This window comes from Mustela putorius, unplaced genomic scaffold (assembly GCF_011764305.1).
Source record: "Mustela putorius furo isolate JIRA1106 unplaced genomic scaffold, ASM1176430v1.1 tig00000743_pilon_pilon_pilon, whole genome shotgun sequence".
Taxonomy (NCBI): domain Eukaryota; kingdom Metazoa; phylum Chordata; class Mammalia; order Carnivora; family Mustelidae; genus Mustela; species Mustela putorius.
The window spans coordinates 6,748,155-6,763,013 of NW_025421464.1; the positions used below are offsets into that span (position 1 = coordinate 6,748,155).

The 14,859-nt window shown below is 39.4% G+C and overlaps 1 protein-coding gene across 1 annotated transcript in view; it reads left to right on the forward strand.

Annotated features, from left to right (window-relative positions):
• The window catches only part of CTNNBL1 (catenin beta like 1), a 161,676-nt gene that overhangs the window by 20,241 nt on the left and 126,576 nt on the right, over window positions 1–14,859 (forward strand). The window contains exon 2 of the mRNA XM_004746461.3: window positions 13,642–13,830. Coding sequence (XP_004746518.1) covers window positions 13,642–13,830 — 189 coding nt within the window. The remainder of the gene's footprint in view (window positions 1–13,641; window positions 13,831–14,859) is intronic.

Sequence of the window (14,859 nt, forward strand, 5' to 3'; positions counted from 1 at the left end):
TTTATTTCATGTTGTTTTATTCGGCATATCCATTTCCATTTTTTTTTTTTCCCTTATATAACATGTATTAAGTACTTTACTGGGTTAGATGCTTCCTCACTGGGACAGCATTTTTTTCCGGGGATGAGGTGGTGATTTACGCAGGGTCACACTCTAGTAACAGACTTGGATGTCTGACTGCTGAAGTCCATTTTCTTCTCAATGCACCAGTCTCCCCTTTTCATAGGACTCATTTAGCATCAGTTTCTTAGGTGCTTAGGCAGTTCGCTAAGCAAGTCACCTGAGCCTTGGTTTCTTTACTTGCAAAAACAGGGAACCGATGTCCCCTACCTAGCAGGGCTGTGTGGGGAGGAAAAAGATATTGAACATAATCACACAGTTAATGGTAACTATTACACAGCTTGGATAATCACTTGGTGAGGAAGCGGTAGAAGAATTCTTTATGGTTTCTTTAAACCCTAAGATTCTCTGACCTCAGTGCCTCCTAAGAAGCCCTTTGCAAGATTTATATCTGACTTTGCCTGACGAGGCCCCGCCTGGCTTCCTTATGCAGCTTTTGTTTAAAAGAGATGGCCAAATTCCTTTGTGTGCAGGGTTTTTCAGCCAGCGTCTCTCTGTTTTTTGGTATGTTTGCAGAGATGCTCAAGTTTCTAAGTAATTTCAGTCTGAGGCGAGTTGGATTGATGGCAGGCTGCTTTAACACAGGTGTTATAAATAAGATTAAGAGGTTGTTGAGAGGTATCAGTGGAGCTCTGGGACTGGCTTTCTGGAGTCATTCTAAATTGACAGCTAATGGGTAGTTTGCCTTGATGGCTTTCTCTGAGTTGGTTGTAACTGACTAGCGATTCACCCACAGAGGAAGCTTGCTTATGAAAATTCACTTTCCTTTCCTTTCTCAGAAAGTAAAGCTACCATAACGTGTAATAATGGCTCTGCATTGTGCACAAAAACAGTTGCCGTTTGCGCTGTTTTCAGGTACCTTTTTCTAAGGCAGCCGGTTCTGTAGGGTTTTTTGGTTTTGTTTTGCTTTTTGTTTTGGTACTGAAGCCTGCCAAGCTTCAAAGAAAACTTTAAAAAGGGGCGAGATGGTTCACATTATTTTATTCTTTTATTTATGTTTCTCTATAAGACAGTTATTTAATTATCTTAATTCTTGGTAGAGTCCCTTCCTGCCCAGCAAAATGGGCATTTTTGCCTTCTCTGATCTACGAGATGCTACTGCTAGGAAATTGAGTGTCCTAAAATGTTCTTGAAATGAAGAGTTACTAGTTTAAAATCACTTTAAAGTCAGTTTTATAACCTTCTTGCAAGAGAGTTGTAGTGGTGGGGATAGAGCTCGCAGGGGGAGTTTGTAGGTGGCAAGAGGCATTCACCCAGGCTCCCAGACAGTTCCTTTTGATCATATTCCTTGTGGCCATGTGGTCAGTGTTTGTTCTGTGTTCTAGGTGGAGGAAATATTTCTGACTATAAGAAGAACTCATTTCCCATACTTGTCTTTATTGGGAATGGAGGTGTTTTGCAAACTTGAGCAGTTTGTAAAGCTTCTAGAAATAGTAAGGCCTTTGAGTTGAGGAAAATAAAGTGCATCTTAGACAAAAGTGACATGAAAGCATCTCTTTTCATTGTTTTTGATGGGCTCATCAACAAGCATGTATTGAGGCCAGATACACCAGATACTTTGTTCAAGCTGAAAGAGGTAAATGGGCACTAGACAGCAAGTATATTATATAATCATGCTATGTTTTCAGACTTTAAAGTATTACCCATAATGTTGAAAAATACTCTCTTTAACAGGATACTCAGGGTAAAGTTTGATGTGAGTTCTGTCTTCCTTGAAATAAATGTGGCAACTATTGTGTAACAGGCTTATGTGGGTTAAGTTTTAGCTTTGAAAGCAAGTAATGGTGGTAGCTAATGTCTTAAGTTCCTGAGATCAAAACTGGATCAGAACCGTTAAGGAATTAATGAGCAGCTGTGAAAGATCTTGATTATGTAAATGAATGAAATTATTTATTTCTTTCTTACGATTTGGTTCTCACTAATTCAGTCCCAGCTTATTCATCCCCCCTCCTTCCCATTTTTTCAGAACATCTTCAGTTTTTTCTTTCCTACCTGTCTCCCTGGGAGTGTACATACTTTCTCCCCAACCACTCTTTTCTGTTTGAAAGAGGAATGAAGTTTTAAGTCTTGGCAGTGACCTCAGAGGCAACTTACAGAAAAGGTAATTAAAGATTTCCTTGCCCCACTTTAGCCTTAATGAAATTGTCCATTGCTAGGAGCAATATTCCTCTGGCTGGAATCTTCTCTGTCAGCGTAATTACATGTAACAGGTGTGCCATATTACGTGCAGAACCACTCTGTGGGGCTGCTGCTTGCTGAACCAGTACTCTACCTCTCCCCTGCCTCTGTGACAAGCACTTATAAAGTATCTAACCTTTGTGTCACCCAAAAGAATAAAGTGAATTCATTGTATCTGAGCTTTGCTTTAACTATAAATAATTTAAAATAACATTGCCTTATTAATTTTTTACTTAATATTTAAAGATTCAGAGTGGACTGGGTGGGTTCCCTAAATGGTCTGGGGGAGGGAGTTCTTAGCGCAATTTCCGTACAGAGAAAAAAACGTTGCTTTTACAAATGAGCAAGGAGAAGTGACAGAGAAGAGCTTTCCTGGTTAAAGCCATAGATAGAAAAGTAGCAGAAGAAATTTTAAAGTTAGTTGAAAGATGATGGCAACAGGGAGCAATGACGAAGATTAGGCCTTTCAGATTATAGTTCCTAGGGTTGTGACTAAGGAAAGGGATCGGGAGGTTGTGTGTACTGCTCCCGCAAAAGTGAGAGGTTTCAGGGGCGCATGGGTGGCTCAGTGGGTTAAGCCGCTGCCTTCGGCTCAGGTCATGATTTCAGGGTCCTGGGATCGAGTCCCGCATCGGGCTCTCTGCTCAGCAGAAAGCCTGCTTCCCTCTCTCTCTCTCTCTGCCTGCCTCTCTGTCTACTTGTGATCTCTTTCTGTCAAATAAATAAATAAAATCTTAAAAAAAAAAAGTGAGAGGTTTCAGACCTCTTTCTGTCTATGATTTCAGGCTCAAGTCCTGTCACTTCTTGAGTCTTGGTCTATTCATTGGTAAATTATGAGGTTGAACTGATATTTTTTGTCTGAATCTGAGTTTTACTGTTCTTATTGTTTATATCGCTTGATGCCACCATTAGAGAATTAACAAAGCGATACATGAAAATACAATCCAGGATGGCATAAAATGATCAGATATGTAGGTGCGAATGAATCCTGCCTAGCCGCAGTCAAGTTAAAGACCCAAGGACCCCTGAGAATATGTGTACCTTATATATATTTGCTAATAGTAAGTTATGATTCCTGGGTAGTTCATTCGTTTAGCTGCCCTCCCCCATCTGTCAATCACTGATTTAGCAACGTGGGTTGAGTTCCTGTTCTGATGTTGGGCACCGTTGGATGCTGAGGTGTTAGCCACAAGGGTCGGATCCCATGGTTCCTGCTCTTGAGGACCCAGTTTATGAATTGGTAGAGGAGATGGAGATTTATCAATGCATGTGTTATGTGCTGATAGAGGGATGATCAGATACACTGCTGAGGAAGCTCCAAGGTCTTACTGGAGTTTGGGGAATACCCTTAGAGAAGGTGACCTTAGAACTGGAGCTTAAGGCTGAGTAGGATTTCTCCAGAATGAAAGAGGAAAGGAAAGTGATCTGCTATTCGTGGTAGCACAGTACGGATTTACCCCATTCCAGGGCATTGTTTAAATAACCCAAGGTGACTCCTGGGTCCTTCCCTGAATCTTTGCTGATGTCCTTATTGGTTTTCCTATAGCAGGGTTTCCAGACCCTGTACTGTCCTGCTCATACATTATCTATATGTAATGCCTCTTTTTCATGTGTGGTGGCTAATTCAATGCTGCGAGACTGTAGCCAGATTGGATATTACACTTCTGATAGTAGGACCTTAATATGCATTAGCTTTAAGGATATTTAAAGTTGGTCATCCTGTTGATTCATTGAATTGGAGATTTACTGAAGCCATCAGCTCTTTTCTGACTGAATTTTTTTAAGTCACATTTTTCCTGACAGGGACTTTATGTATTTGCTATTTTGAGTTTAAACAAAAGGACTCCACAGTGCTTATACTCTTTTGGTTCGACCAATTATGGTTCTACCTATCTGTGCTGCCTGCCATTCATCCACATTTCTCTTTCTGCCTGCTTGAGTAACTTTGTGAAAGATCCTGTTGAGATAAAGTTACCCAGTATGTGTTGTAAACCCTTAACCTGAGTGAGCCACAACAACATCAAGGAACTGCAACCAGTGGGGCATGACTTCTTCTGCATGATTCCCTGCTAGCTTCTAGTGGTCCCCCTTTTCTCCCTGTAACTGTGTGCATAACCATACCATTTTGCCAAATTTACTTCAGATCTTTAAGAAATAAAATTTTATAAATACAATTGAAGTCTCCTATATACTCTTTCCTAATCCCATTTTATTGTGTGCCCCCTCCCTAATCCAATTTATTACTCTCTTTAGAAGCAATCACTATCTTGAATTTGGTGATTATTATTCCCACACATTTTATATTGTTATGTGTACAGCCAGTGATGGTTGAAATTTTCTTTTTTCTTATTACAGATATGTTCCAGTGAACATTATTTAAGTATTTCCTTGTGCATATGTCTGACAATTTCTGTGTATATACCTGGGAGAAGAATTGCTGGGGTAGTCAGAATATATGCATTTTCAGTTTTATTAGGTATCACCAGTTAGTCCTATACTCATTTATACTTCTCTATCAGCAAGTTTTTTTTTTTTTAACATTTTATTTACTTATTTAACAGAGATCACAAGTAGATGGAGAGGCAGGCAGAGAGAGGGGAGGAAACGGGCTTCCTGCTGAGCAGAGAGCCCATGGGGCTCTATCCCAGGACCCTAGGATCATGACTTGAGCAGAAGGTAGAGGCTTTAACCCACTGAGCCACCCAGGCACCCCCTATCAGTAAGTTTTAACAGTTCCTGTTTCTCCACATCTTTAACACATGGCTAGATTTTAAATTTTTCATTTTTTGCCAATCTGATATCTTATGGTTTTTATGTGCATTTTCCTCATTACTAGTGACATTGGGTCCCTTTCTAGATACCTATGGGGTGCCCGGTGTTTTTTTTTCTTTTTTTTTTCTTTTGTGATAATTGTGATGATATTCCTGGTCAAAAGCTGATTTTAAGTAAATCTAAAAGTGTTGTATATATTAGAACTTTGCAGTCATTAAGGGAAATTAAATCATAGTTTCTGTTTTCTTTTCAAAGTGCTATGTCTTTATCTTATTTAATCTTACTTTCCTTATCTTACTAAGACAGTCCTGTGATATAGAGCAAGGGCAGAGCAGTTTTTTTAGAAATGCTGCACTGATAAGGTCATGTGACTCTTAAGTGATTCATAAACACCTACATTTTCTTTCTGATTATTGGTTTGCTGCTCTTTGCATTGTACTATGCTGCTGCTTTTAGATCAGTGCAATTCTGTTGTTATTGTTATTGGATTGATGTCTGATACTCCCTCTAGTACCTAACAGAGTGATGTTCAGGTTCTATTAGCTTAGTAAACACTTGCTGAGTGAATGAATGAATGATGATGGTTCAGGGTGTAACTGACAAAACATTCCTAATAAGTCTGCTAAAATGGGGGTAGTTTACCTTCCAACAATTTTACAAGTATCTGCCTCTGTTAGCCTTGATAAATAAAGAAACTGAATCAACATTCAGCTTTCTGATGCAGCTGCAGAATTAATCAGAGAAGATGTCAAAGTAAATCATGGATGCTAAAGTATAGTTTGTACTTTTAAAAAAGGAAATCTACACACCCTTTGGAGGTGAGATGAAGATATTTCAGGCTTTAAAAAGAAGTAAGAATTTTTTTGGTAGGAAAAATGGATTAAGTAGAATCTTAATGACTAGTGATTTAAATCCTAAATCACATCCATGTTACTTGTCAGCCAATCAGATTATAGATCTTAAGTGAGAGTCTTGGTGATTTTAATTTTTGTTACATTGATTCCTCCCCACCCCTGACTCCTTGTGGGCAGTTAAAACCCATGTTCTCCAGTAATTATTGTGTTCTCAGTACCTTTTTTTTTTTTTAATTGGGAATCAAGTAAATGAGAGTTTTGTTTTATATTTGTAATAATTTTGCTTTGAGATTTTGAGGTTCTGGTACTTGGTTTTCTTCCAGAAAAAAAAAAGGTAGTAAATTGTCATGATTCATTGATTTTTGTTTTCCCTAAGCTTTAATTCTTATAAAGACATAATATGTAATTGTGTATGAATACCTGGAATATTTCTTGGATATTTCTTAAAAATATCTATGATAATCCTTTGTTGATATAGCGCTTGATAGTTTACATAGGGCCCCTTTGTAAGGAGTTTTAGTCATCACAATAACCTTTTGAGTTGAGGTAGGTAGAATTTTCTGTCTCTGATGGCTTTGATCCCTGATTATGAACTTTGGCTGATGGTAGTTGCAGCATTAGAGATTGTGAGCTTTTTCAGTTCTGGTGCCTTAAGCAAATTTGCAAGGGAGCCCTGATGTTAACTTTGGCAGGTTTCATGCCTGCAAATATTGATTGAGCCAGAAGTCCTAGCTGTAAAATGTCACCAGTGAATGTGCAGCCAGCAAAGGCAAGGGAAAACTCATTACTGCAGCTCATCTGTAACTTCTGGGTCAGGCCACTCACTACCATCTGGTAAAAATGAATGTTTGAAAATTCCCTTTTATTCTGACAAAATGTAATCAGGCGAGGTTAACAGCAGATGATTTCTGAGCATTTCAAGTTGGTTATACCAATCCATCCACAGCCTGGGTTCGTGACATTCCATATGTCTAATTACCTTTAGAGGTATCAGAAAGCTTTAAAATTACGAAACCTAATGGCAGGAAGGAATTTAATTATCTGTATACCTACCTTTGTCCCCTGCATTGTGTGCACCCTGCCATATTGAAAGTGTTTATTCTGAAAAAGAAAAGGTAATGATAGAGGAAGAAAGAAATAGGATTACTGTCTTGAAATAATCTGAAATTTGTTTTTTTTAAAGAGAGAGTGGGACTAATCTTGTTTATATTGCTTTAAAGAGAAGATTAAGGACCAAGGAAGAAAGTTGTAAGTTGGAAGGTTTCTCCTCAATTTAACAAACTCTGTGAGTGATCCAAAGATTGGTGGGGGAGGGGGCACGGTTTAGGGAGGGGTTAAGTTTCACTGGAAGTGTTAGGAAAGCCCCAGTCTATACCCAGTGATCGTGTTTTAAAGGGGATTCAAACCTCAAATAGATGATTGGGTTAGATTCAAGACTTCCTAAAGTCTGGGTGGCTCTAGTGGTTCAGAATTACTGTAGGAGATTGTGAATTGAGACAAATGTACACAGGCATTTTCTGTAGAATGAATCTCAGTCTCTCAAAATCTCTCTCAAAATTAATCTATGTCTCTGTGTAAATCTTTCGTAAATATAGGAGTTAAAAACAAATGCAATTAAAGTATTGTAAAATAGTAATATATTTGTGTTCTTTTTCAGTCATTGGATATTAAAAGGTGCAGTAGCAGGTGGGGCCTGTCATATTTTGACATAAAAATTTTTAAAAAAGGATTTTCCCTTTAAAACCTATTAATGGTTAACACCCTTTCCAACCTTGGAGTTCTTTGATTTTTGAATCAGGTGTGTCCGAGAGGTGGAGGCTACATGTACTATCTTCTATGAGCCAAACTCTGCTGGGCACTCTAGAAACCTTGGCCTTTTTGTGCTTATATACATATATACACATAAATGTATGAAAGTGTTATTGTTTCTAGCTTATAGATTGAGAAAACTCAAGCTTAGAGGGCCTAAATTACTTCCCAGGACTGCTAACTAAGTAGAGGGACTAGGATTTGAATTTAGAAAGATTTGACTCCTAAACTCATTCTCCATGTAGGGTATCACCAATTGCAAATAGGTTAGCAATGACTATTTAGTATTGCAAAGTAGGAAAAGCACTATATTGGGAATTAGAAGCTTTGTATTATCTGCCTATCACAGACAGATTGCTTAAAGCCACAGAGCTCTGATTTCCTTATTTCTATAAAGAGAGGGATAAACTAGATTATTCGTTTGAGCCCAGATTTCTAAGTCTTTCCCATTGTTTGATATTCAGGAAATCGTACTTCATGCCCCTAGTCGGAAGTCCCTTTTCTGAAGTTCGGAAGCTTCTTGGTGCTAGGTGAAAAATTCCTGGCTTATTATGAGGTTTCAGAAGATTTCCTTTGACTTTTTCCATTTTTTAAAATAGAATCGAACCTATTTTTTTTTCCATTAACATGAAAGTACATTTTATGAAAATCACCCCCTCCTAACCCAGGTAACCTGGAATATTGAACTTACTTAGATGCTGCCCCCTCCCCCACATCTCCACTGTTATATCCTGGTATAGATGTGCTCTTCACATTAATAATTGTGCTGTGTGTTTTCATAATTTATCATAATGATACCATTATTGCTTATTATAGAAGGCCCCTTTCTCCCACCCCCACCCCAAGTCTAATTGAGGTCGAGACAAGACCATAAATGTGATAATATAGATTGCATGCTCAGAGGAAATGAAGTTGGTTTCATAGTGGAGTTTTAATTTAGGATTCGTTCTGGTGATGTAGCCTCTTCCTATGGTACATTACTTTGAGCCCAATATAACTGCATTTTCCCACAGCTCCTCATTATAGCTACAGCTTCTCACTGCTTTTTAATTAAAAAAAAAAAAATAGAGAGGGAGAGAGGGAAAAATGAAACCTACAGCTTAGGTTGGATATTGTCTGGGTACACAGGGAGTATCCTAGGCAGATTACTTACTTAATTCTTTAACTCTTTCCAAGCTTTCGTGGAGATGTCTTGATTTCTGTTTCCAGGGGGATGGATATATATATATATCATCCATCACGCACACACACACACACATAATAGGCTTCAAGTTTTTGGGAAAGTAATAGCATCTTATGTATATAATCTTGAAGCTTACTATAAGCTTTGAACAAGTGGAAGTCCTTTATGTAACCTAGAAAGGCTACCAGCTGTGTGGTTGGATGGTGGCAAATGCTTAGAGAGCATTTATACCACTCACCACCTATTGGGAGTAGGGCAGGGAATGTAGTCGATTTTTTAAATCCTTAAAGGCTGATGTTCTGGTACATCAGAAGTTAAGAGTTAATCATTTTTTCTCTAGTCTTGTGGGCAGCAGAAACCAAGAAATGACTTTATGAGTAACAGTTTCTTTTGTCATTCCTTCATCTTGAGGGATTCCAAACACCTTTCAGATACCAAAACAAATTAATCTCCAAAGGTGACTGGTAAGAATGGCTTAATCCTTTTGGGATTGGTTTTGTAAGACACAAGGAGAGCTCATACCTGAGCCCTGACCTCTCTGACCGGCTGCGACCTCTCTGACCGGCTGCGAGTGTTGTATTCCCTTCCTGAATCCAGAGCCCTTTGGCTCTTCTGTAGTGGGATCCATCTGACAGCTCTGAGATTCTTCCCCACTTATATATTCTTGCTTTGTTTTGGGAACTGATCACTCTCTCCCTCTCTCCATAGCAAATATTGGCAAATACAATGTAGACATTTATTTCCAGGTCAGAATCTTGTTAGCTTTATAAATTTTTGTGGGGACCTTTCACAAATAGGACTTCAGCTTTCTATGAGTCTGTATTTTATGCAGGGTTGCTGGAAAGATGGTTCCATTTTGTCTTTATCAGGGATCAGGAAGCCCTTGGATGAAAATCTTCTAGACCTGTGGAGACCTGTGGTAGCCAGTATGGTAGCTGCTAGCTGTATATGGCTGTTGGGCATGTGAAATGGGTCTGGGTCTGGGTCTGGGTTGAGATACACTCTGAATGTAATAATATGCCAAATTTCAGAGACTTGTTTAGTATGAAAAAAAGTAAAATATCACATTAGTAATTTTTAAAATATTGATTACATGTTAAAATACTATTTAAACATATTGGATTAAAAACATTGAAATTAATTTCATCTGCTTTTTTTTTTTTTTTACTTTTTAAAATGTGGCCCCTAAAAAATTTTAAATTACATCTGTGGTTTGCATTTCATTTTAATTGGGCAGCTATGTCCTAGACTGTTAAGCCCCATGATAGTAAAGCAATGCTTGTCTTACATTTATGTCCCAGTGGCCAGCAGAGGCCTTATACATAGTTGGCATTTAATAAATATTTGTTAAAGAAATAAATCCTAAACTTTATTCTTGAGAGTGGTCAAATTTCAGATATGAGTAGAAACTTCTCTTTTGGAGGGTTAGTGTCTGAAAAAGAGACAACGCTTGTTGAGAAGAACAAAAGTTCGTGAAATTTTGCCCTGGGAGAAAAAAATGGCTGAAATAAAATATCTCTGGGCCTTTGAATGCCTTACCTGTCTGCTGGAGGTGGGAGCAGATGATGTTGGTGAAGGAATCATGGCAGAGCACCCTGAGGGGTTCTGCTTTGCTCCGCTGGAGAGTTGTCCTGAGAGGAGCTCGAGCTGGATGTCCCGTGTGACAGAGCAGGGAGTTGTACAAAGAGTTAGCGAACCTGAAATTTGCCCTCTTAGGGTGTTATGCTTAGACTATTCCTAAAGATTAACAGAGCTATTCTTGTCTCAAGAATCCATCCTGGCCCTGGCTGTCCTCGTTTCCCCATTTAGACGTGACCCAGATGGAAGCCTGGGACTGCCACTGGGCTGCCTTATTACTTGAAGACCTTCAAGTCCTGCCGTTCTTCAATACATCATTTGTTGAATGAATGGTTTAACAAATATCATTTTAACTTGACCAAGTCATATAATCTTGACTGAAAGTCCCTCAGACCTGTCTCAGTTAGGGCCCTGGCATCATGATAGATTAGCAAACTTCCCGGAGATCAGGTTCAACTTTGAGAAGGGACCAGGTTGTCTTTGCAGGAGTTTATTAAAGGATCTCAGGCATCCTGTCTCCCCTCTTAGAAAATAGAACTGTTAACCTACTTCTCTTGCCCAGAGATGCGGTGAAGATTAAGAGAGGTGCTTTAAGTTCTGCAGGAGGAAAGTGCTATTTCAAGGACAATTATTAGAGGTAAAAGTGAAACTCCTCCCCTACCTTTGAAATGTTTGTTTTAAAAAAGTAGATTGGAAGATGTATTCCAAAGAGAGACTGCCAGTATTCTTTAGGTTTGCATTTCTTAACTGTGGCGGTATTTGGCTTTCTCCTTTTAATTGTGGTCCACTGCCTTTTCTCTCTGCCCTCAGAGATAAACAATCCAGAAATCTCCTTTCCGTGGAGAACTATGGAGCTCGTGCTTTGATTTGACTGCTGCAGCAGCCTCACGCTAATCAGAATCGCAGCAGGCCTCGTTTTATGATCCTGAAAGAATTAGTGCTCCCAGGGGGCTGAAGTTCCTTACCTGCTGGGGAGCTGCAGATTTCTGGTTTGAAGTCTGCCCTCCTTTAGGATCAAGCTACCTTTCCTTCCTTTCTCACATGAAAACCACCACCTCCTTTTGCTTGTAGTCCATGGTGACTGGCATGTTGATTTCTTTCTTTTTTCTCCTCTTTTTCTGAGTGCCAACCAGTGATGATAACAATAGATTCTTATAATTTTTGTATTTATGGAATAGAGTGTTATATGAAATTATAATCTATCTCATGGAGGCTAGGAACAGAGTGAAAAATAGCAGGTGGTAACCTACAAACCGAATTGTCTAACGTGAGTTTTCTAAGCAATGTCATATGCTTAGACTTACTGGCACACCTGGTATGTGGAACCAGCAGGGTATGTGACTATAGAGGGAAATGACTTTGCACCACTGGGATAGTGGAGTTCAGTAGCAGTGTGGGTTATAAGCCACAAGGTGAGATGTGTAATGTGTATAGTAGAAATTTGTCTCTTATCACCACCAAACAACTTAGCAGGTTGGCAGGAAATGTGGCATTCTTTTCTGTTGATCCTAATAAATCATGTTGCACCTAGCACACTATTAGTGTGTAGTTATCACACACTATGTGTAGTTATCATAACATATAAAGAAAAGTTCATTGAGCCTAACACAGATGTCTTATATTGAGGAAGACAGAATCATGTGAATTACCTTATAGTAATAATCTTTTCTATTTGTTTAGTACTGTTGTCGTTTGCGTTCTTTTTTTTTTTTTTTTTTTTTTTAAAGACTTTATTTGAGAGAGAGAGAGAGAGAGCATGCATGAGCCCGGGGGGAGGGTAAGGGTAGTAGAGGGAGAGGGAGAAACAGACTCCTCACTGATCAGGGAACCCAATGCAGGGCTCCATCCCAGGACTCCGGGATCATGACCTGAGCTGAAGGCAGACGCTCAACGGACTGAGCCACCCATATGCCCCTTGTTTACCAAGCATTCTTTCACTGAAGTTTGCACCTTGTAGTACAAACTACCAGTTATGAATAAGTTCTAGGAACCCAATGTATAGCAGAGTGACTATAGTTAGCAATACTGTATAGTATACTTGAAAGTTGCTAAGAGAGTAGATCTTAAAAGTTCTCACTACCAAAAAAAAAAAAAAAGGGTAATTTTACTAGGTGATGGAGGTGTTAGCTAACTAACAAATGTAATCATTTTGCAATATATACATGAGTCAATATCACATTGTATGCAATGGTATATGTCAATTATATCTCAGTGAAGCTGGGGAAAGAATGGTAAAAATACACACGCATAGAAGCGTCCTTTGAAGTTCACAGAGAAAAAGTCTAGAATTTCCATTTGCCATTTGAAGATGAGGAAGCGAAGGTATAGGGAGATTAATGACGTGCCCAGAGCTGCACCAGTAGTAACCTGAGCTGCTTGGAGACATTGGGCTCTTTGATTCCTGGTGCAGTGCTGTCTCTCCTCAGCTCTGAAGCCCATTCCAGTAGTGTTTCATTTTATTCCAATTTAATGGAAGGCCGCTGTTAAGAACTCCTTCATGGACTGCAGTGTCAAAGGCAAAACGAGGACCTAACAGTGTGGCAGCCAGAGCCCTGGACCAGAAGTCAGGAAGCACTGATTGTGTTTTCAGTGCTGCTGCTGGCTTTGTGACTTTGGGTAATACTACCTCTGGCCCTTACTTTACCCGGCTCTTCCGTAAAGTAGGACTTCGGAGTGCAATAGACCCTTGGATGTTACATATGTAATCTTCTCTGTATGGAGTACTTGTGAGTGACTGTACTCTTTCTTAGATGTGAATTAAAACCTTGCAAAGGGTTTGGTGTTGGGGGATTGTATCATAACTAGTAAATTGAGCCTAACCCATCTCAAGAGTGTCTATGTTCCATGTGATTTCTGTATACACAGCAACTTTTGTAAAGTGATAAAACTTTGCAAAATAAAAAAATTCTGGGGAAAAAAAAAAAAAAAAGCCAGCTCCCTTGTGGGAGACTGGAGACTTCAGTCATATATTTATAGAATCACTACGGGTCTGAAGAAATGACCACTTGGAGCTTCATTTTGTGGGAGAAATCATACTGTGGAGCTTTTCATTGGTGAATCCTTGAAAGCTTCTAGAATGTCTGCTATGTGTGCCCTTCTAGGTCTTTTCCAGCTCTGGAATCCCATGTTTCTTTTTTTCTTTCTCAGCCCAACAGGGGCACAAAACGTCCCCGGGATGATGAAGAGGAAGAGCTGAAAATGCGTCGGAGGCAAGCTGGTCCCCGAGACCGCGGCCGCTATCGGGAAGAGGAAATGACGGTGGTAGAAGAAGCAGATGATGACAAAAAGAGACTGCTGCAGATTATTGACAGAGAGGGCGAGGAGGAAGAGGAGGAGGTAAGGTTGCAGGCCAGGCTGGCCCAGACTCAGTGGCTCTAGACTGTCATTTTAGGTCAAATCCTTAATTTCTCTGAGCTTTGCAGCTTCATCTGTAGAATAGGGTTAAGAATACTTACTGCACAGTGTTGACATGAAGGGGAAGTGTGATAATGGAGTTGGAAAGCATTTTCAAATTGTGAAGATCATTTTTAAAGTATTCTGGATTATGTGTCCTAATCGAGGCCTGAGCACTGAACTGTGGGCTTGTTGCTGTTGACTGGGGAGGGTCAGGGAGGCCTCCCAGGCTGGACAATGGACGGCACTTCCATTTTTTAATGTAGTCATTAGTCTTTGAAAGAGGAGCAGAATTTTATCAGATTGGTGAAAGAAGGCTTTTCAGTTGAGATGGCATTAGCAAAGCAACAGAGGTGGAGAAGTTCAAGGTGGAGGTAAGAGATTAGGTATTTAGGTGTAACTGAAAAAATACAGTTTTGGAAAAGAGGTGCTATTTGCTCATCCTCAGGATGCCTTAATGCATACTCATTCCTACCTCTGGACCTTTTTTCTTCTGTGCCCTAAGGCTTTGCATGGTGGGATTCTTTCTTCTCATTTGGGTCTCAGTTCAGATGTTTCCTCCTCAAAGAAACTTTTCCTCTCTCTGAGATAGACATGTAAGTCATTTTCCTACACTTTGGTCAGTATATTTTCTTCATGGTGCTTACCGTGATCTGAAATCCTGGCTTGTTTATTTTCCTCTTTTGCTATCCTCTCCTTCACCTTTTAGGCAAGGAGGGACTGGCTCTGTTTGTTCACAGCTGTATCTCTAGCACTCAGTGCAGTGCCTAGCTCTTGGAGGGCCTTAATAAATATTTATTGAATGAATAAATGAAGCTAAAAAGAGTAGAGGTAAAATGCCAGTGATTAAAAATAAAATGACCTTACCTAAGTGTCTTTTTATATCCTTAAGTGTTAACTTGTATGTTATTTCACTCTGGCATTTTGTTCAATATGAATTATGGAAATAGATTCTTAAGAGCCAGCTGTTTT